Source organism: Bos mutus, chromosome 17 (assembly GCF_027580195.1).
Source record: "Bos mutus isolate GX-2022 chromosome 17, NWIPB_WYAK_1.1, whole genome shotgun sequence".
NCBI lineage: Eukaryota > Metazoa > Chordata > Mammalia > Artiodactyla > Bovidae > Bos > Bos mutus.
In genome coordinates, this window is record NC_091633.1 from 8,358,924 (window position 1) to 8,382,794 (window position 23,871).

A 23,871-nucleotide genomic window follows, 5' to 3' on the forward strand; every position below is an offset into this window, starting at 1 on the left:
AATAAAGGTCATAACAAGCTGCTGTCAATATAGAAGAGCTTAGAGCGCGTGTTCCCACGAGCCTTTCCTAGTTGATTCCGTCCCTTGGAACTGCTCCTCAGTATGGATCCAGCCCGTCCCAGGAGGGAGCCCTCTCAGATTGGTTTCCAGAGAACTGGGGTCTACAATCGACCAGAGGAGGAGTGTCAGATGATCCAAATGACTTTTTTTTTTTTAAACTGCTTTCAGCAATCATGACAGTGGTGATACTATTGGTATTTTTAGTGTGAGATTACTGTGTGTATACCGTGAAACAGCAAATGAGATAGATTAGAATATTTTAATTCATCTTGACTCCCTGAAAACCAGGATTCTGGGTATGAAAGAAAGGAGACAGATGCATTATTAAAGAAGTCAGATAAAAACTCTACAGTCCTGACTTTGAACTAGAAAGATTAAAACTAAGTCACAAGGTATCATATCTTTAAATATATATGTATATTCTAAACAAATTTACCACACGGTCTTATAAACAATGATCACCACAGTAACAATGAGCATCCCTAAGCACCCGGACAGTGACCGAGAAATCCCATTTTCCATTCAAAGAAACCAGGGCCTCTGAGAGAAAGGCCGATTCGAGGCGTGGGGCTAGAGATGTCCAGGATGGGCCTTGGACACTTCGACATACCAAAGAGTAAGGAAGCCACAGAAACAAGTAGGGTCATGTCAGAAGGACTCGGGAACTGCAGACAGGTTTCCATTAACAAAGACTGAATGAGCTGAGCTTTGAAAGAAGAACCGTAATGGATCAAAAACTGTGAAATAAGTTCAAATCCATGAGTTCCATATGAAATGAAAGGGGAAGAAAACCTCCAAAGGAAAAACTAATTGGTCACCTTCTGAGGAAGACCGAGAACCAATTCATTATCTTGAAAACTGGGTAAATAAAAGGAAAGAATCAAATGTTTACCCTGCTTTCCTGTATGAACTGTACTCCTGGGTAACTAAATAGATAAGAGGTAGGACCAGCTTACAACTTCTACCAGCTGAAAACTGAAAACAACTGATACCCAGTAACTGTGCAAATTAAAAAAAAGAGAAAAAAACAAAAAAACAGGCATCTTGAGACCTCGTGCCTTGAAGGAGACCAGAGCTGGAGCTCTAGGCTTGTCAAAGGGTTGGAATCTGAATCTAATCACACTCTAGGATGCAGCTGCCAACTCGCAGGGAATCTGAAAGACAGAGAAGCAGGTTGAACTGGACCATGAGGGTGCAATCAGCAGAATCTGGACTGCTGGAAGCTTCAGGTCGAAGGTCAGGCATCTTCAACAAGGAAAGGATGGAGGAGGAACTCCTCCTGTAGACTAGGAAAGACTTAAAAGACCTATCAAGCTCTTAAAACTTGGAAGGCTGAGCTCTAGCATCATCCAGAGATGCACGTTTACATGATTAAAACCACAAAGAGAGGCAAGGAGGTGAATTTACTGGTTACTTGTGGAGGGAGGGGTGGCTCAGGATTGGGGTGGGCATAGGAAGAGTCTGAGAGGGCTGGGAGAATCCCACTTCTTGACCTGGGTGGTGGTCACAGGATGTTCACTCTGTCATAAATCTCTCAATTCACTTTTTCACTTAACTGTTCAGTGTGTTTTATAACACAAAGGTGGTTTGTTTGTTTTTTTTTAAGGGCAACATGAACAATAATGCTGGAGATGAGGAGAGATGTGTCAAACACCCTTCTCTAAGAAAGGTTAAGGTTTCCTAGATTAAGATTTGGCATTGGGTCTGAACACTGTTCTTCTCCCTTAGCTAAAATGTGTCTGTAGCCATTCAAATGATCAGTTTAGCAAGGCATGTTAAATGGAACAATTCCTTTTAATAGCAGCATATTTCTTTAATATGCTTTGGCTGCCAAAATCATGAGATCACAGGAGGAGTTATTCTCAGCCAAAAGTCCATGAGAAAAATTGGTAAATGTTTAAATGGCACAGTTCAGGAATTAATTTGTGTTTATGTAAAATAATTATAATTAACAAAGCCTTCCAAACAATGTTTCTAGGTCTGGTTCAGTGCACAGAAAACCAAGAGGGAGCTACCCGAGTGCGGTTCTTGCAGCTCTCCACTGCCAAGTGAGAGGCTGCCTTAGGGAAGACCTGCTCCCATCCAGACCTGACTTCAGGACTCCCCTTCCGCGCTCAGGCTCAACCTTTCCAGCAGATGTTGGGATAGGGTTAAAAATGCATTCAAACCCATAATTACACTTGAAGGCTAAGAAGAACATAATCAAGAACAAGAAGCTTCACTTTCAAAAGTACTCCTTCCTTCCACCAAAGCCTGGTTTCACACATAACCTACTCTCAGAACCTAGGGAACATAAAGAACTTACTTTAAAAATCTTTCAAGTTGGATGTCTGTACACCTGCAGAGAAAGGACTTTCTTAATCAGGGTCCACAAACATTAGCTTGGAAACAAGCACTTGCAAAAAATTCATTACTATCTCTCAGTATCTGTTTCATGTCCCATTTATCTGTATAACCTCTGGCATCATATTTCACTGGAATATGCAATTCATGCGAACAATTTTCTCTGCCTTTTTGGTGGGGAGGAAGGTTATGCTGTCCAATGGCATTCACGGAAATATTTGAAAGTCACTTTATCTTTTCTAAAATCTTCCCAACCAAGCAGATGTGTCAACTGTTAACAAGGAAGAACACACACACACACACACACACACACTCACACGAAAGAAGAAAAAAAGACAACAGAGTACAACTCCTTGATATAAGGGCTTGTAAAATGATTTACCAAAGTTAAACTTTGATGTTGCTAAATTCTTACATAATACAATGGACAATCAAAGCTACCACGATTTTCTGCATTTCAAACCTCCTCACACACACTCTTGGGAGGCAGCATGTGAGCTGCGCTGGCTGGCGTGCCCACCACACCACGGGGACTTACCATAACAGTGCAGTCCTCCGAGCCGCTGGCAATGACCTGGTCGTTGTGTGGGCACCAGTCTATGTCCAACACTGGTCCTGTGTGGCCACATACTGTTGGGTAGGATTTGTCAATTCGACCAGTCTGAAAGGAGAGAGAAACATACCTATTAGGTATCATCAAGGCCACAGAGTCTGTATGTTTTCTCAGATCTATTTTTCCTTTATTACCTCTACCCTGAACTCTCAACACTCTACCAATGATAATGTTCATTCAGATCAGCCAACGTCAACCAATAAGAACTGTCAACTTGCATTTCTAGAAATAGTTACTACTGCTACTGCTGCTGCTACTAAGTCACTTCAGTCGTGTCCGACTCTGTGCAACCCCATAGACGGCAGCCCACCAGGCTCCGCCGTCCCTGGGATTCTCCAGGCAAGAACACTGGAGTGGGTTGCCATTTCCTTCTCCAATGCATGAAAGTGAAAAGTGAAAGTGAAGTCACTCAGTCGTGTCCGACTCTTAGCAACCCCATGGACTGCAGCCCACCAGGCTCCTCCGTCCATGGGATTTTCCAGACTGGAGTTGGGGTGCCATTGCCTTCTCTGAGTTACTACTGGGGACACTCTATCAAACAAAGGAGCTACATTTCCAGAACCAGAGATTTAATTAATCAATGGCATTAAGAGACACAACAAAAAAGAAAAAGTCTTTTTACCAAAATACAATTCTAACAAACAGCTGAATTGTAAATTATAGGTGTTTCTACTGTTTAAAAAAAAAACAAACACCCGAGTACTACTCAAAGTGTAAAATATAACCTTTAATATAATAAGCTAATACCCTTGAATATATACAAATTAACAGCTCTGGAAGTGGATGGCACTGTGAGCAAGCAAGTGAAGGTAATACAAAGAAAAGCCTTCACCACTGCTCAGGGGCTGAAGGACATAGGATGTGCCCAGGTCTCTGCTGTCTTCAATCAACAGAAGACCACTTTAGCACTCAGTCACTACAGATCCACATCGCATTAAGAGCACCACTTTTAAGATTGGTCATAGCAACCGTCACAGTGTGCTCACGTTACACACTTGAACCTAACGAGCCAATGTGGCTTACTGGACCAATTCAGTGTTAACCAAGACAAACGCTAGTACAACAGGTGTATAAAAGCCACTTCCTTTTTAAAAGCTTAATGCCAGTCCTTTCTGAGGTTCTTCTACATGTGCTAACACAGGTGGACAGAAAGGGATCACCACAGTGCAAAACCGAACCTCTCCTGTTATGGCCAATTGTCACAACACAGGGGCAGGCTTTTTGGAAAATGTTTAAGATCAGTGAATTTGGATTTCTCCACTGACTATGGAAATCTCCAGGGAAGCAGTGTGCTAAAACAGAGATCACAGGCTCAGAGTCAGAGAGATATGGGTTCAAACCCAGGCTCTCTTGGTTAAACAGCATATGATCTCAGACAAGTAATTTCTGTAAGCTTCAGCTCATCACCTATGAAATGAGTAATAATAATACTTACCTCCTAGGATTACCATGAAGAGGAAATGAGAAATGAGGTAAATCACAGCCCAGCATTACAATGATCTATATAAGATCTATAAAAAAAAATTGTAGTACCTGGAATACAGTAAACACTCAATGAAAAACTGGCACTTATTACTAGTTTTTCCTGCATAACATATTCACTCACTCCATCACTAAGAGTTACAAATGTGTGTTATCTGTGAACTTTGGGCCAGATACTGAGCTGAGTGTTGGAGACATAGAGGTAAGCAGGGAGGCCTGGCCTGGCCAAGCGTGGAATCCATCTAAAGCTCCAGTTACAGCGCAGCACAAGACGTTGCGGCAGCAGGAGAGGCCCCGGGCGGCGGGGACACAGGAAGACGGTCAGCCAGAGGCGTCGGGCTTAGTCTCTGGGAGGGTTTTCTGCTGAGAAACGCGAGTTCTCAGTTGAGGGGTGAAGATGGACCAGCCTACAGAATTGAGGCCTGGGTTTTTTCACACACTCTCCCTTTCTCTTGCAAAACTAATTCAACCCAGAGTGTGTGTGGGTCCTGAATTAGTATTATAGAGAAGCTGGGTCATATATGAGAAGCCATGTGGGTCACTGACAGGCCACAAAGCAGCAAAAGTCAGGGACCAGGTGCCAGGGCTGGGGTGTGGCATTGCCGTTTTCTCCCTGAGGCCCTGGCCAAGCCTCAGGTCCTCACCTGTAAAACGAGAACCCTAGACTTCTTTCTTCCAGAACGGATGTGAGAACGGACTGACACAATCAAGGGAAAGCACGTGGTACTGTCCCAACACTTCGAACGCTCAGAAAATGTTGCCAGAATTCAGCTGCTGGAACCCACTCTATCAGCATCCCTGACCACACCCTTCCATAAAGAAGGAACTGTCACTAAGCACCTAGGCCGGGAGTTCTCAGCCTGACTCTCCCTGTGAGCACTCCTCCCTGGAGCTCCTGCCCAGGTAACAGTCTACTGCTCAAGGTGCTGGCGGTGAACTTACACGTGTTTGTTTTCTAATATTATCATCATATTATGCATTATTATCATTATTTAAACTATATAGTAGTTACTCTCTTGAATGTGTGGTATTTTGTAATTTAAAACATTCTGAGACAGGAAGCCCAAGGTGGGACCTGATACACATTGCAACAGACATCGCAGAAGGACAGGATGCAAGAAAGACAAAAACTGAAGAGATGAGAGCGGAGGATTTTCCCGGTTTAACTGAAGGTCAAATCTTCAGACTGAAGAGGCACAAGTCCCAAGGAGAAAAAGAACAAATCCACATCTATTCACATCCTAGTGCAACTCCGAAACACCTAAAACAAAGACAAAATCTCAGACAAAAGCAGCCAGAGGGAGAAGACAAATTACTTGGAGAGAGCATGCCTAGGTCAACTGTGGGCAGACTTCTCAAAAGCAAGTACAGAAACACAGATGTGGGGGAATATCTTGGAAACGCTAAGAAAAACAACCACCTGTGCATTCTATACCCAGATAAACTATCATTCAAAAGTGATGGACGGCCAAAAAAACGAGACATTTTAAACAAAAAGATACTGAGAACTTAGCATTTAAAGACTCTTATGCAAAGAATCAAGTTCTTGGACTTATTTCAAAGATAATTTCAAAGAATTAAGTTCAAGGGGTTATTTCAGGAAAAAGAAAGTTAACCAAAAGAAAGAGCTGGGATCCCAAATCAAGCAGTGAGCAAAAAAACTGGTAAATGTGATCAGTGTAAATGAGCACTGACTGTATAGAACAGTAGTAATTATGAGTAACTGCAACAGAGGTAAGACAAGGCACATATTAACATCGTTTCCAAACACACATTAAATATTTATTTTTAAAATAACCAATTAGGATACCACAAAGTAAATCTCCAAATATACCAAGGAATCAAGATCCTAAAGTGCATGTTCTGAGTACAATGCAATACAATTAAAAATTAACAGAAAAATATAAACCAAAAATCTCCAATGCATCCAAATTACTCAATAATTCACATAGAAAATCAAAACTGGCCAACAGCCAATAGAAAAAGGTTAAAAAAAGAAAAGTGAAAGTGTAAGAAAAAGGTTAAAACTGGTCAGTAAATACATGCCGTATCAAAACTTGTAGAATATAGCTAAAACAAATCTTAAAATTCCAGACAAAATAAGCCATCTCCTAGAAAATATGTGATGTATCAAAAGTTTTTCAATAAACAGGAAACCTAGAGAGACCCAGAACCATAAAAGAACCAGTACTGTAAACTCCATATTTCACTGCCCACTCAAAACCAATCAGTTAGTAAATTCCAAATGTAACAGAGCTGGATGGTTGTACAGATGAGTTTTACCCAACATTCAAGGAAGAACTCATCTCCAACCAACATTCCCAGAGAACAGAAAATCAAGGCACACTGCTGAAGCCATAACCTAAGGAATGTACCACCTGACATGAAGGAAACCTACAGGACATAAATATTGATGCCAACATCCCTCAAAATGGGGGGAAAATGTAAACTAAACTCAGCAGTGTGGGTTGTTCTCAAAAAACATAAGTAAAAAGATATGTTGCAGAATGGGAGAAGATTTAATATTTACATCTGTATTTGTACACTATTATATGCATGTATACATAAAATGTATATCTGACAAAATCAACAACACTTTAACAGAATAAGGGGCAAATGACAGGAACAGGGATCCACAGGGAAGGAAGCCTGAAGAGCCAACAGATGTATGGAAAGCACTCCATCTCAATGGTAATCAGGGGACTGCAAATTAAAACAATAAGGTAATAATATTTGACCCCTATTAAAACTGGCAAGAATTTAGAAATCTAAATACAAGTGCTAGCAAAGATGTTGGGAAAGGGGAACTCATAAAAACTGCACCCAGGAGAGTATCCTGCCACAATTCCTTTGAGAGCAGTCTGGAAACAACTGGAGTGGAAGATGCCCACCCTCAGCAATACCACTTCTACATGGTCTGTCCCATATTTTGCACAAGAAGGGTATTCATGGCAGCACTGTTGGAAATAGTGAAAAAAGCAGAAGCAATTTAACTGTCCTTTGGTATAAGAATAAACCTCACTTACATAAAAGTTTAATACATAGAAAATAACAGTCTGTGTTACAGGTGTATGTACATGTAATAAAAGTACAAACATATGATACACAGCAACTTTGAGAAGATGATTACCTCTGGGGAAGGAAAAAAGATGAAAAGGGGAATGGTGTTTTAGCTACATCTGTTATGCTTTACTGTTTTTCAAAAACAGAGATGAAACAAACATGGCAAAATTTTAACATCTGTTTAATCTTGTGGGTGAGCACAGGAGTGTTCTATTATGTATGACTTGTTTCCTAGTTTTAAAAATAATTAAAATATAATAAGGTTGAGAAACACACTAATGCATTGCTACTAATTTACATTTTTTTTTAAATGTTTAACTTTAGAAAATTTTTCTACCTGAATTGTTTTATTTGATCTCAGGGTCTCTGCATTCTGGGGCTCTCCCTAGCAAACCACTTGTGGCATTCTTAATGGTAGAGTACAGTCACTAAGCTCTCAAAAGCTAAGGACACCAAATAATTTTTTTCAATCTGAGCTAAGAAGAGCTTTTGCTTAGGTATACAGCAATCTTGAGGGGAATCTGGGAGTACATTAATGCTGTGCTATGCGTGCTCAGTTGCTCAGTCCTGTCCAACTCTTTGCGACCCCATGGACTGCAGCCCACCAGGCTCCTCTGTCCATGGGGATTCTCCAGGCAAGAATACTGAAGTGGGTTGCCACGCCCTCCTCCAGGGGCTCTTCCTGACCCAGGGATTGAACCCAGGTTTCCCGCATTGCAGGCTAACTCTTTACCAGCTGAGCCACCAGGGAACTAATTGTTCTTATATACTCAGAAGCTTATTAAATGACTTTTCTTTTTTAGGTTAAAATTACACAACCCTGGCCAAAAGTTAATAGCTACTTACCAGTATTCTTCAGTTAAGTAAGGTACCTGAGAATAGTAAGACGCATTTCTGCATTCTCAGCTCAGCCCCAACAAGTCTACAGGATAAAAGTACTAAAGGGCCCAACATTTTCACAGGGACTTGGATGTCATTTAAAGGACACGTGCCACTTATTTCCCTCCTTTCTATTAAAAAAATCAGTAATAAAAATCATTAGTGCTTTCAGAAGACTTACATTACATGCTAAGAACTGTATGAAGATCTTTAATCTGCATTAGCACAACTTCCTGCATGATAGAGCAACTCTATTATTCCCATTTTCTAGATAAAGAAATACCAACAGAGAAAGCCAAGAAGCACAGATCGAAAACATCACTGACAATCCTACAAGGTTTCTACAGGGAAAGATAATTTCCACTATGCCATGAGGTTGTGAAAAAGGCACGAGAGTAAAGTGGAAATTATTGGCAGCTGGTCATCAGAAACCCAAAGTTAATCAAAACTGATACCCTGCAAACAGCTGCTTCCTCTGGTTATAACATCGCCCTAAATCCTTACGACAAATAAAGCAGGGAAAGTCACATCCTCCTACAGCATGGCAGGAAGGGAATCGACTCAAAGTCTGGTAGTGATAAAGGAACACAAGGCAGAGCGTGTGAGGAACACTGCCGTTTTCAGTGTGCACTGGTGGTTTCACACGCAGGATGCTCTCCACACACGGTCAGGCATCAGCCCTTGATTCCAAGGGCTTGCACATCCAAATAGTTTCTTACCCGCAATAAAATCAAACCCAAAGCACAACAACATATTTCACCCATGAGTATGTATCTTTAAAAGGGCGGAGCTGGGGAATTACAAATTGCTGAGAGCTCAAGTCCCTGGAAACCGAAGGAAACCATACAATAACGGCCTTATATGGTAAAGATGAGGGCATATCGTTTCTGAAAGTCCTTCTGCACCGGGACCTAATGCGAATGCACTTCTCATTCATAATCATGACACATCCTCATTTATCATCCAGTGAATAAACTGAGGAATCCATGTCTAACTCTAGATTGTGAAGGGCCATTCAGAAAGACATGACTACAAGTCATGGTGACAACATGGCTTACCTGCACATCTAAGCAGCAAACTTAAATGAATGCAGAGGATGGAAGGAAGACTGACAAGAACTTAATAACAGCTTTTAAAGTATCATCTCTGGCTAAACAGTGATTTAAGAACTACTCATCAATTTCCCAAGGCTTATATATAGAATAATTTCATTTACTAACAAATCAGTCCACTGTTTCATTAAGGATGCGTCACCTCAGTTACATCATCTAGAATATTACTGCTTTGCTAGCATGGAATTCAAAGCTTAGCTGAGACTAGCCAGTCAGATGTAAATTTCCTGCTTTAAATAATTGTTTAAATATATTGATTATTTACTAGTTATCCCCATCACATGCCATAGGACAACTTCTACTGTACCTCTCCAGCTAAAACTCCAAGTGATGAGAATTACCAGCAAGTCAACTTAAGTGGCGAAAATGACCAACACCAAGGTTCCCAAAGGCTCTGGCTCAGACCCCACTGCATACACCTGTGGGACATATCAGTGAAATAGGTCAGAGCACTGGCTTACAGACTATTATTATCTAAAGGACTCAGTGGCCCGCCGGAGATCCAGCAATATGAGCCCCGGGTAAAATGTAGCTCCGAAGTGCATGTGTGGCTGGCACCAGGGACAGCTGTGACAGCAGTTTCCACGTGGCGGCCCTGGCTGAGGTTGGCAGTTCCGACAGGTTCCAGCCAGCACTCCTGTAGCTGAGAACCACCAGGACACTGGCACTGTCGTTTACTCTGGATTTGGGAAAAGTTCTCAAATATTTCAAAGGGGCTATAAGCCTCAGCACAGCTCCTGGAGACTGACGCTTCACTAAACCCACAGAGTTTGGGAACACTTTCCTCCCATAGGCTTTCTTTTCTCTTTTGGGGGGGTGGTGAAAAATCAAAATTTAAGCATTAGTAAATACATCTTTGTAAAACTGCTCTAGGAAGGAATGCTTGCAATTTTAAATAAGTTGGCAAAAACATTCCTCCTTAGGCATAAAAAGTTCAACATAACTAAATATTCCTAATTGCAAAGGTATTTCCCATTAGCTTGAATAGGAAACCACAACTGATTCCACTTACATCTAATAGTATCTTACTTATGTGTCATAGAGTGGAGTGTTAGTTGCTCAGTCATGTCCAACTCTTTGCAACCCCACGGACTGTAGCCTGCCAGGCTCCTCCGTTCATGGGATTCCCCAGGCAAAAATACTGGAATGGATTGCCATTCCCTTCTCCAGAGGCTCTTCCCGACCTTACCTTTTGTATCTCCTTTCAAAAAAGAATCCACGTTTAGGAAGTGCACTCATCGCAGTCACTGAAGACACTACCACGCAATCAAAGCCCTTTGGATACATACAAAACAGACACATGCAAAAATCTTGTCACAGACGTTTCTATAAAGGAGTTCCACTCTGGGATGTATTTTCAAGGAAGCTAATGGTGTATTTTACAGGTGCAGACATTTCACCCTCCCAAAGTCTCAAAATACAACTCTGGAACGCTTCCATAAGACCTTTGCATTAATCATTTAAGTGACTGTTTCTTGATTTAAGACCGACCGCCTGACATGGTAACTGCTTTCAATCCACACATTAGCTCGCTTAATATTAAATTGAAGATGCTACCAAACTGGTGCCAAGGAGGCTCAATCTGATAATTACTGGTTACTTCCAAAAGCGACTTTTGGTAAAAGCCATACAACACTTTACCCGGCAGGCTTATTCTTTCTCACAACTAACATGTTTCTGTAAAGTTTAAAAAAAACAAAACTCCCATGGTGTCAAAAAGTGACACGTTAGTTCTATCATTCAAATCAGATATTCCTTTTTAAGATGCTGAGAGTATTCCACACACTATGTCCTTCTGGTCTACCCTCTGGATTCAGTCAGACATGCAGGCTGTTACGGGGTGATGGGTTCTGCCTGCTTCCTCAGCAGTCTCCCTCAGTCAGTCCAGTACAGGCAGCTCCCACGACTGCCCTCCAAACTTCTCATCTGCAGTCGTCTTATAATTCAGCCATTTTATAATCCATTATGATAATCTGAGTTTATTATCCAGACTGGTTACACCATCCTCAGATGTAAGGCCCAAACAGCTTCCCCCCATACCCTGGCTCAAGGAACAAAGATTTTTCCAAACTGTTCATCCCTACTTTATATTCATACAGGTTTTCATTTTAGGGAAAAATGCTGATCAAAATCACTTGACGTGTCCAAAGTTCAGTAACTATCATACTGTTGATACATCAGAAGATCTTTTCAGAGGCACGGTCATCTCTCACCACCAGCCTTGGAATAATTCCCTGAAAACTCATTCTCCACAAGGAGAATGGTAAGTTAAACATGTGCTCAGACGCAAAGGAAAAGTTTGCAGAGCCTGGGCATAAGGCCTCCATTCACACTGTGCAGAGTTCAAAGGAGTCAAAAAAGGGTAACTATTGAAGTGGGTTTTTTTTTTTTTTTTTTTTTCAACTTCCTTTTTCTTAGAGCAGTATTATTTATGTGGATATGCGTTCTATTGAAATCTCTTCAGGCCCTACTCCTCCACAGGAAGGAGCTACAGTGACTGGTGGGGGGCAGGGGGTGGTGCAGGGAGAGTGGTCCACAGGGCAAGGCTAGGCGCCCAGCAGCTGGCCGGGGAGACCAATGCACACGACACAGGGCCTGCAGACAGGCGGTCACCAAGAGTGACAGCTCATACATGGCCCAGGAATGGAACATTCTGAGGAGGTTTTACCTTAAGGGAACCAGAAACGCCAGCCTTAGGTGGAGGTGAGAGGAGGGGCTCAGGAAGAGCACACACAGATTGGGTTACCAGGCACTGGAAAGTAAGCTGGCCACCACAGCCGCCAGGCACGGTGTGGGAGCCCTCACCTGCATGTGAGCAAAAAGAAACAGTCTCTATGGGCACAAGTGAAAATGCCAAGCAAACCATTCTGGCACTGCAGGTCCTCTTTAAAAACTGGGTTGAAGAGTGAGGAGACCATTTTAAAAGTCCATGAAGAATCTGGCGGCAGTTACTGTAAAAATATGGATATTTTATCATCAGAAAGCAGAAAGGTAGAAGAGTTGGCATTTCCTGGCTCAGCCACGCCTAAATATACAACAGCAAACGGAGAGGCTCTATCTCCTAACTTCTTGACTTAACAGAAAATTTATAAAGCAAAAACCTCATCACTGCAGACAAATAATTCCATATACTACCTCTGGTCTGAGAACAAAGAAAAACTAGGAACCCATGATGAGGTAGAAATGAGTCAAAACACAGTTCAGCTTGAAAGGAAAAGCTGGAGAGCAAAAGAACTATCCATGTAAGAGCAACTACAGGAAACTAAAACAAAGTATTTTACACCCACTCAGAAAGGAGGGGAACTGGTTGCCGAACCCCTGTCCTGAGTGTCATCTCCCTGACCCTGGGGGTTCCTCCCACAGGACCCTCCACGAATGGGGAAAAGCCCCAGAACCACCCCTTCCAATCCCAGCTCTGCACTGGTTTACCCACAAGCCTCAGAGCAGAAACCCACCCTTCCTTGAAGTGGGGATGAAAACCAGAAAAATATCACAGCTCTTTTTTTTTTTCTTTCTTTCTTTAGGCAAATGCTTTGGGCTGCATGGCCAACGCAGCTGACATCTTGCAGTGGTTGTAAACAAGCGGGAGCACCAGAGCAGAGACCCAATTCAGTAGCCTGTATCATTTACTCCCGACTTATAGCTCAGCCAGAAAGGAAACCCAAGTCCCCGCTCCTCCGAGAAGGCCAACACGTGCTCATCACTGCCCTCTGGCTCAGCCTGGACTCAGCTCAGGTCCCACCCCCAGTCAGCGCGGAATTCAACTTGGCGAGAGCAGAACGTCTACTACATATGGTTACAAAGAGGCTTCTGGACAAGCGGGGACGGCAGGAGTCTGTCTACGGCACCTGGAGTCTATTTCAGTAGCGTAATTGGTATGTAGAAACCTGCTCCTCGCTGCCTGCCCAACGTGGGGTCATCGTCACATTTATACACAGAGGCCTCTGCCAGCAGCACTGCCTGTGTGCTCAGCCCGGGCTCACACGCTCCAGAAAACCAGGAAAGAGTTAAATGTTCTTTGCACTTGACTCAGTGGCTTCCCCTCACCACAGACTCCCAGATCCCACCATTCTCCAAGCCCGCTGCGCAGCCAATCAAAGCAAAGGAAGGAAACGATGCTGGCCGGCTGACAGCCCCAGAGCTCTGATGGCCATATATGGTAAAAACCACTGTCAGAGCCTGTCAGGCCTGCGGGCCGGCTGCTGTGGACATATCAGTGAACTGCAGCAGCGCCAGAGGCCAGCCAAGGAAACGCACAAAGGACAGGCTGCCTGCTCATCTCCAGGAGAGGGCGGAGGGTGAGGGGCGGGGGCGCGGCGTCATCTGCCAGGGCATACTCTGAGACACAGCCAGCCACTCGCTGTAATCAAAAATAGCCCCCGGGTACACGGTGAGGTTCCTTCTGCCAGGACTTTGTGCTCCACTGTTAATAACTGGGGGTGAGGAGGGTGTCCCCCCGGCCCCCCACCCCCAGCACGACTGTGGAGAACAGTCACTGGGAGAAAATGAAAAGGTCCTTCTGTGGCGCTTCATGTGGTAATGAGGCTGTGCGGCGCTCATGGGGCTGGCAGCTCGGGACACAATTTGGAAGTCATTGTTCTGCACCTGGTGCCCGCCACCGCCACCGCCACCCCCAGCCCCACCCCCTGGCCCTTCACAGTTGTCCGTACAACCGACAGTTAAGGTGCTCAGGGCAGCAGACAGCATCTACTTCAGGAGGCAGTGAATGGGCATCCCGGGACACATCAGGACACTGGCCCTGCGTAAAAGCTCTGGCCCGTCACACCAAAGTTACCCTGTGCCAAACGTCCACATCGGTACAAAGGGCTACCAGCATCGCCAGCCCTCTCCAAAACGGGGCACCGCTATTTGTGGGAATGGAAATTGCCTGTCAGCGGCGTACAGTCAGGGGGAGTCACAGCCAATGCAAATCCAGCAGGTGCTGGCAGTGACTGGGGGTCAGAGAGAAAAAGCGCCATCGGGAGACTGCCGTTCCTTTTGAACTAGTCCATGAAAGAAGGCACTTATCAGCACGACGCCTGGCACTTAGAGGAAGCCTTCAATGATGTGAGCTGCTGCGACTCCATCATAGCCGCTGTCTGCGTGCGAGCGCGGCGGAGACCAAGCACTTTCCGAACCTCAAGACAATTCTCAAGCTGCCAGCATCGGAGCCCTGACAGGCTAGTGTTTTTTGTTATTAAGCCTTCCAACCCCAGAGAAACAATGCAAAGGATTAAGTGTCAATTAGGCCATGGTTTCTTTTTTTTTTTTTAAATCTTTCACCCTCAGTGGAAAAAATAAATGTTAATCAAAAATATACATGTACAAATCAAATAGAGACTCAAAGTTCTAATCCACGGAAGAACTCAGAGCTCTGGGCAGTCACTCGGTCTGAGTTTCAATTTCTGCAGCTGTAGAACAGGTGTATGACAGCAACCCCACTGTATGCAAAAACCAAGACATGATGTGTGAATGGGGCCCGCCAAGCACATTGTTGATGTCGTGAATATGACATGAAGTCACCACCGCTTTCTGAAGCTGAAACAGTGCAAAGATGCTATATGGATCCACTTTTAACAATAATCCTAAAATTCAGAGCAATGCTTACTCTGGTTTTCCTTCATATAATGGTGAAGGAAAATACCACTTCTGCACTATTTATACTGGAAGTGAAGGGAAAAACGGCCCAAAAGCGTGAGATTTTTCTACCAAAAGGCTGTTCTACAGCTCCTCCAAATTCCCCCCTAATCAAACATTCCATTTCTCCAACACTAGAAAAGGTCCTCCCGACGCAGGGAGGAGGGACAGGGCTCTCCCTGGTTCTCTGCCCTCCTGGGAACAGGGCCCCTCTTCTCACCCATGAGTTTAGTGAGTTGGCTGCGCTCCTCTTCTGTTTCACCTCTGGCTCCCACGCTCAGGAGAAACCCAACTTGCAGTATTCTATCCTGGAAGACTTTATTTTCACAGACTATACATATTCTCTGTGACATCTTCCTTGACTTCTGAGGCTTGGTGAGAACTCATTTCCCATCACTGTGTCAAGAGCCCTTTAGGCACAAACATATCTCCCCACTGCAGGGATCACCGTCAACTGCTGGCAAAGCCTTTTTAAGAGCAAGAATCCAACACACGTTCTGGCAGAGCAGGTGTTCAAATGTCTCATAAATAAGCATGTGAATGAATTAATGTAATTTTTCTAAAGTACTGATTTAGCTTTCATTAAAGTTTAAACAACAAGTAGCTCTTCATATACACTTTGGTAATATTAATGAGAATGCTTTTTAAAAATAATATTTACATGTAATAAATTCATTATAAAACATTTTGAAAGAAGTACAGATAATTATAAAGAAGAAAATAATCACCTTTAGTCCCACCATCTATGTTAACATTACAGTTTTCCCCCAAAATTAATAACATAATTTGAAGTTACACATAAGGCAGACTATAACCTTATAACACATTTTTAGGTTGTATAACAAAATCACAGAACATAGGATAAAAGTACCTTGCCATCCAACATAAATTTCTCTTGCTACTGTACATAATCCCTCAATATTCATTTAAGATTTATTAAAGAATGCTATGTATCTATATATTTATCTACATATATTTTTTTAAAAGGAGAGGTGGAAAGAGTATCTAAAATTACCCAAAAGGCCTTTGAGCCTCGTAAGAGACATGGGTTCAATGGCTGGGTTGGGAAGATCCCCGGAGGAGGGCATGGCAACCCCCACCATTATTCCTGCTTGGAGAAAGCCCATGGACAGAGGAGCCTGGCAGGCTACAGGCCATAGAGTCACAAAGAGTCAGACACAACCAAAGTGACTGAGCATGCACGCAAAGGACATTTAGGCTATTTTGAGTTATTTATTTACGCACTGTGTGATCTAACATTATGAGTCAAGTAAGCATCATATTCTGAGAATACACCTGATCCTTGAACAACATGGGTTTAAACTAGGCAGGTCCCCTTAGGATGCAGATTTTTTTCAATGAGTATGTACTACAAGATCCATAGTTGGTTGAATCCACAGATGCAGAACCATGAATACAAAGGACCAACTGTAACCTTAAACGTGTATTTTCAACTGCCTGGGGGCTCTGTGCCTGTAACCCTAGTTGTTCAAGCGTCAACTGTACAATGTTTCAGTTATCATTACTGCTTAATTGTTGTTGCTCAGTCACTCAGTTGTGTCCAAGTCTTTGCGACCCCATGGACTGCAGCATGTTAGGTTCCCCTGTCCTTCACTACTTCCCGGAGTTTGCTCAAACTCATGTCCATTGAGTCGACAATGCCATCCAGCCATCTCATCCTCTGCCGCTCCCTCCTCCTCCTGCCCTCAATCTTTCCAAGCATTAGGTCTTTTCCAATGAGTTGGCTCTTCATATTAAGTGGCCAAAGTATTGGAGCTTCAGTTTCAGCATCAGTCCTTCCAATGAATATTCTGGGTTTATTTCCCTTATGATTGTCTGGTTTGATCTTGCTGGCCAAGTGTCTTGGACTGCTTAATGAGTCATCCTAAAATTTAGCTACTTAAAACAATAAATATTTCTTATCTCACAAAGTTTCTGTGGGGTCAGGAGTGCAAAAGCAGCTTATCTGGGTGGTTCCAGCTGAGGGTTTTCAAAAGTCAAGGTGTCAGCCAGGGCTGCAGGGATCCACCTTCAAGACGGCACACTCACGAGGTTGGTCAGTCGGTGCTGGCCACTGGCAGGCAGTCCCGAGGACCTCTCCATAAGGCCAACTGAGGGTCTTTACAACATGGCAGCTCCAAAAGAAACAAAGCGGAAGTCAATATGCTTTTAAGGCCTAGTCTCGGAAGCCACACTCCATCAGTTCCTCCATATCCCAACGGCGAGAAAGGTCACTTCCATTTAATGTGGGAGGAAACCGCCTGACGGCGAGACACGAGGAGGTGAGGCCCACTGGAGGCCACTCTGGAGGCTGCCGCCCACAGGGAGTGAGGCGAGACGACGGAGAGCCCTGCCACACAGCCGGCCAGCCAGCCTGCACACCACCCCAACCACCCTCCCTCTATCTGTCAGGTGGCTAAAAGCATAATTACCTGACAGCTTGAGGATGCAGCCTGAGACAAGCAGCTCAGGAAATCCAAAGTCTGATTTCCACTGTCTCAGTGAATCAGAGGTAAACTCTGAGTTGGATACTAAATATCAAGCAGCAGCACTTAGAATACTGACTACAATGAATCAAGATTTCTTCCTCAATAAATTTCTTCTTCAATAAATATGACAGAAAAGTACTCTAAAGCAGCCCTTGCCAACCTGAGTCCATGGAAGAATTAAGTCCTAACGCCCTGAGGCAGCTACTTACATAGTGGATTAATTTCTTTCCTATGCATCTACAAGGCTTAGCAATGTCCATTCCTTGAGAGAACTAAGAAAATATTCACGGAGATGATTTCTGTAGGGCCGAATTCTTTCACAAAACTCTAGTTGTAAAGGGCTACAAATGAATTGAAAAGATAGTTCATGGACATAAAGAAAGCAAGATCCCAAATACTCCCACAAAATATATGGGAGAAACATAACGATGTATAAGAAGGCAGACACAGCTAACACCAGAGGAACAAGAGCAGAGGGGAGACAGAGGCCCAGAGGGTTAGCAAAGACTGAGCCACATCCACCCCAGCATGGCCAAGAGCAGACCTGCTCTCCAAGGCAATTGCTGGGAAGAAGAAATCAGCAATCACGCCAATCCTCTGAAGTAAGACCGTCAAGGGAGGAAGGAAGACAGGAGCCCTCCACTTTGCATCCTACACCCGAGTGGGTAAGAGATCGCGAGCAAAAATTCTAACCAACTTCCTCAACCCCTGTTTAGGTTAGGATTTCCAGGTTCTCTGTGATCGGCAGCTTTAGTGTGTGTGTGTGTACACACGTGCACACACACACCTACCCACAAACACTGCCGTGTTCATGTAAGCCACAGTGGCTCACAACAGGGATGGGAGTGCCTCAGTCCCACATCATGAGTGTGGCTCCCATACTCAGGAAGGCTTGTTCAGCCCACGTGGTAGAGCGCACGGGGGGCCAAAACCTGCATGCTTCTGACATGGCAGCTTGTGCAGTTGTGGGAAAACTCCATGGCCAAAACCACAGAGCCAACTTCTGTTCGGCAAGACAGCTATTATTCATCCTCTGAAAGACCAAAGAACCAGAAAACGTACTAGGCCACACCTCGAGAAGTCATGACAGGACAGCATGCCGCAGCTTGATGGAAGCATTAAGGAAGAAACCCTGAATCATGCGTACTAATCTAAATTGCCCCACCTCGGGGCTCAGTACTTTCCACATTCCCCCAGCAGTGACCCTTTAAAATCCTATAAAATCTTCTGGACAAAAACCTCATAAACCAATACACTTAAACAAACATATTCCTTCCTAAGCTTATCTCTTGCTGTGTACACGTCAATGTATTTGTCTCTAATACTCTTTCCATTTCTAAAATCCTGGAAGACAGAGACCATGATTCTCCTAGAATCTAACCACAAGCCTCATGAGGCTGCAGTCAGTCGTATTTACTGCTGACACTAACTTTGAAGAAAAACTCACAGAGGCCATGTTTTAAAATGGGGAGCCTTTCAGAAAGAGTCACAATACATCTTAAAATCAATACACACTTATTCAATATTAATATGGACAGAAAACCTCCAAAGCACCACCAAAACCAGCCTGGCTGACTATAAGAAGGGGTAAAAACTGCAGCCGCAGAGGGCATGAGGGGAGGACGTGGCGGGTGGGGAGCAGGGGGCGACGCACATTACCAGAAATCTCTGAGATATTTATTTAAAACCATACGCATCCCCTTAAGTTCATGTTTAGAGAAATCCTAGACTGCCATCCTCACACACAGGAGCCCAACACACACCCAGAGCATCATTCCCTGCAATCTTCACTTCAAGCATCACTTCATATTACATGTGGGAATTTGGTTTTCCCTTCCCTTTAAACAAAAGCAGCACCTCATTATAAAACAATTTCAAAGTTGCCAAGACACTGAAGTTGCAGGATCTCTTTTCCAGGACAGAATCCTGTTCAGGATCAAGGGTTCAACATGCACTCGGGGTCCCTAGTGTTTTCCTCCTTCAAGGCTGCACTTCTAAAGGGAAGACAAACATCTCAGTACCAGCAATCTTCGGGGGATGGGGGAGGGTGTCAGGAAACTGACCACAATAAAAGGTAGACACAGCACTCCTGGAGGACAGAGATTACAGACGATCAAACCAACTGATCACATGCGCATCTAACCAACTGTGCACATCTACCAATGAACTATCACTTGTGAAAACGTAAAACTTATGATCCTCATTCAAATATATACTATTAAACTAAAATTAAAAGGAAAGAGATATCTGGGGGCAGTCGGCCCTACAAAGCAGGCAGAAATGTAGGTTTCCTGACAATGTGGAACAGAGTTCTATTTTCTAAAAGCACAGGTAGTAAGTAGTTAAGGGACAGGGTCTTAGGAAGAAAAGAAAGGGGAGTGTTACCTGACACTCCAGGGCTCTGGGCTAGGCCCTGCCATCCTAGCAGAGCCTTTCAAGAGCTGCTGAGACACAGGACTGTCTACAGAGGCCAAGGATTACTTTTCTTTGCTTGGCTCAGCCTTGCCTTTGGTAGAAAAGCAACCAGGAGTAAACAGGCATCTACTTCGCAAAGTTACATGTTGGCACTAAGGAGGGAAAAAAAGGAACAACAGCATTTCCCTTGCTGACTTCTGGGTAGCAAAATGAGAAGTCATATTAACATTGAGTGCCACAGGAGACGAGAAATACTTCCAAGATCATCTGGAACTGCCAAAGCAGAAAATCACTTTCGTATAATACAGAGCCTTTCACATTCCAGATAGAGAAATGGGAGAGAAGGACAGAGTGAGGAATCCACGCCCTACCAGAAGTCAGTGACCGAGGCAGCACTGAGCGGCCGGCTCCCCGACTCCCGGGCCCATGTTCCTTCCTCAACACCACACTGATCCTAAGGACGCAACACACATGCTTTAATACACAAAAATCCCAGAGTATGTGTGAACCCATTGATTATAAAATTTGGTAACCCCAAGTACTGGATTTATTTCCAATGGGTGTCACTGGGCTTAGTTCATGCCAATGTCACCTCCTCCAACACAAATTAATATTTAAGGAGCAAAGAATGCTATTTATAAGCCTGGGAAATACAGGCCCTGGAGGCTCCTCCAAAACCACCACTTTGCTCAAACATGATAATTTCTGAAGCAACTCATTCTATCCTAATTCCTACACAGTTGCTTAAAGAACAAAATGCTAAAATCTACTTATTGACCACTTCATGTTAAAAACCAAAGCACAAGATCCAGCTGGCTTTGGACCTGCACACGAGTCTCCCTTACATGGTATAAGCAGAACCCTAAGCTTCCCATGGTTGGTGAAAGCTAAAGTGGACTCACAAAGCCTTCTGTGGATGTAGGACTTGAAGAGAACTGTCTGAACTCAGAGGAAGATTAGCCACTCGGAAGTTTATTTTGGGCTTCTTAATTGGCTTGTTCCATTTCTTTGAAGCAAAAAAAAAAAAACAACCCCAAAAGTCTTAAATTTATCCTCTTGAACTCAAAAGAGATCACGGTGCCTCAGAGCCTGATCTTAGTCAACAAGCTATCTTCTCAGCTAGCCACCATTAAGACACCACTGAAAGTCAAGTTTTCAAGTGCTCCTTGCTCTTGGTGGACAAATCAACTAAAAAGTCGTGGCAATCAAATGCAAAACTGGCATTAGATTCCAAATCCCACTCCAAAATCAGGTAAGTACAGATGTAACAGTGTAATGTATTATTCTGCTGGGAAAGATTGAAGGCAGAAGGAGAAGGGGATGACAGAGGATGAGATGGTTGGATGGCATCACTGACTTCAATGGACACGAGTTTGAGCAAGCTACAGAAGTTGGTGATGGACTGGGGAGCCTGATGTGCTGCAGTCGATGGGCTCGAAAAGAGTTGGACATGACTGAGCGGCTGAACTGAACTGAATGTATTATTCACCACCAAAGCAGACGTTTTCTCCACAAAAGCGAAAGTATCTGAGTACAAAATAATTTCAATTTAATGAAGAGTCTTCTTTAAAAAATGATAAGACAACTTTGCCAATAAGAAAGTACATGTGGAGACATATATCAGATTTGTTCCCCAAAGGCATCCATGTCCTGTTTCTGTAGTGAGATGGTTCTGTTGTACAATACCACATCAATCCAGTCACCGAGGTGCAGATCAGATGCTAAAATAAAACAAGTTTGGTCATGAGCATCTGAGAGAATGAAAAGTCAAAAAAAACTGGAAGCTTTCCCAGCAGGAGTCTTCCTAAGAAAAAAAAACACCAAAATACAATGGGAAACAAACTTTGACAGAAATTCACGGACCGTAACCATTTCAGGATCACACGGCCCATCATGAGGACACACGCCCCTAACAGGCATGGCTCGGGCTCAGGGAGATCCACTGTTTCCAGCAGAGTGGAAACAGCTGTGACGTGACCCAGCCTCTGCATCCTTATCATGAGGGCTCAGGACTCACCAAACCTATTTTCCTCCTAAAAGCTAATCAGAAAATGACTCTTTCCAGGCTCTCTCTTCACAGTGTTTCCCGCCCGCCCACCCCTCCATTATTTGCAATTCTGGGATTTCCTGTTAAAGCTCACACGGACCTCATCTACAATTTTCAAGAACGGTCAGAAAGTTACAAACCGCCTATCTGCTCCCCTATATCAGAGAGGGTTCTCTGGAAGGATGAAGTCAGAAGGGAGAACTAGGAAGCCCAGCAAGGCTGAAAATCACATGGAACCACTTTCAGTAGATAGCCTTTATTTCTACCACTTGTGAATGCTGTTTAGATCCTATGCTGAAACTTACTACTGCACAGACTTGCAATTTGCATTGTTTGGGGACATTTTCTTGGGCTCTCATCCCATTTACCATTCAAAAACAAAACAAAACCAAGGAGTCTCATTCCTCATGATCACTCACACATACACACATACACACGAGTTTCTTATATATCTTTTACAATTTCTGCCCATTTAAAAACATTACTGCTTTTAAAGTTGCACTTTGGGTGGGAATCTTTTAAGGCAAGCGGATGGTTACTAACAAAATCATTAAGTCCCTGTGCCTGTCCACACTCACAGCGTCACTGTAAGAATCTTTCCTATCCATAGAGGGCATGTCCAGAACAGAGTTCACCATTCTGTTTAATGATTCTCTGTCAAAGAAAAACTAATGTGGTTAGTAAAGCGTGTGGAACTTAACGTCAATTACAGCAGAGTCTAATGGTCCCAGAAATCACACAATGCTTAGTGAACTATCAATCTCCAAAATCAATCCATTATAGGCTAAGCAGAGATTACTGGAGGGTGTCATCTCACAGGACGGAAAGTCAGATGACTTACCTTGTGCAAAGGGAGTACAAGGAACGCTCCTCCCCCGCTCGCTTCTATGATTATGGCAACGAATCTGGGATTGACAGCGCAAAAGGAACTGTCCCAGGTCACTCGAGAAACCCGGATGTCGTCGTAACACTGGTCATTTTTCACTGCTTGTCCAAATACATGCCGAAACTTGCTCTGTCGTACCACTCGCCTCATCGTGTCTGTGGGAGGACAAAAAGTAAGTTAAAATCATGCCCCTGAGAGAAAGTTTACTTTCACAAATGAAGAGCTCCAAGTCAGGGGAAAAAAACAGAACAGTAGAGCATTTTGTCTGCTCTCTTAAATGGTGGCCAAATGGCAAATCCAAATTTCCTTTAGCAGCACGTACTCAGAGAGAACTGCAAAATGCGTCAGGGAAAGAATTACAAAGAAATGAAAAATTCCAAATTCGAGATCCAGAAACAGCTCATTAGTTTTAATTTTAAGAGAAAGATCAAGGTAAAGAATGAAAGAAATTAGCCTTTCAGGGCTGGGTGGGACTGAAAAGACAATCCACTATGACCCCCACCCCTTTATGGATAAGAAAAACTCCAAAGTGAAGTCATTTGCTTGATTTGAAGCTGAGGAATGCCCTCCTCTCCCAAATTATGATACTGTGGCTTTTTCCTTAGTCTGCCAAGGTAATTTTTCCATTTTTAAGCATTTTCCCCAGACATCAGCACTCTGCCGTCTGAGAGCAGTGTCTGCTCACGAGTGTTTCCACAAGACCAGCTACAAACAGTGGAGAATTCAACACAAACAAACCGCCCTTGCCTTCAAGAGGCTTCCAACACAAGCAGAACAGTCAGAGCAACTGAGAACCACATCTCTGGTGATGTCACCTGCAGTCTGACTACTTCTGCTATCATGGG

At 43.6% G+C, this 23,871-nt stretch overlaps 1 protein-coding gene across 1 annotated transcript in view; it reads right to left on the reverse strand.

The window, feature by feature from the left end:
- The window catches only part of CORO1C (coronin 1C), a 75,035-nt gene that overhangs the window by 24,822 nt on the left and 26,342 nt on the right, over window positions 1-23,871 (reverse strand). Inside the window, exons 2-3 of the mRNA XM_070385973.1 lie at window positions 22,982-23,181; window positions 2,942-3,064 (exon numbers count right to left, since the gene is read on the reverse strand). Coding sequence (XP_070242074.1) covers window positions 2,942-3,064; window positions 22,982-23,176 — 318 coding nt within the window. The 5' untranslated portion in view covers window positions 23,177-23,181. The remainder of the gene's footprint in view (window positions 1-2,941; window positions 3,065-22,981; window positions 23,182-23,871) is intronic.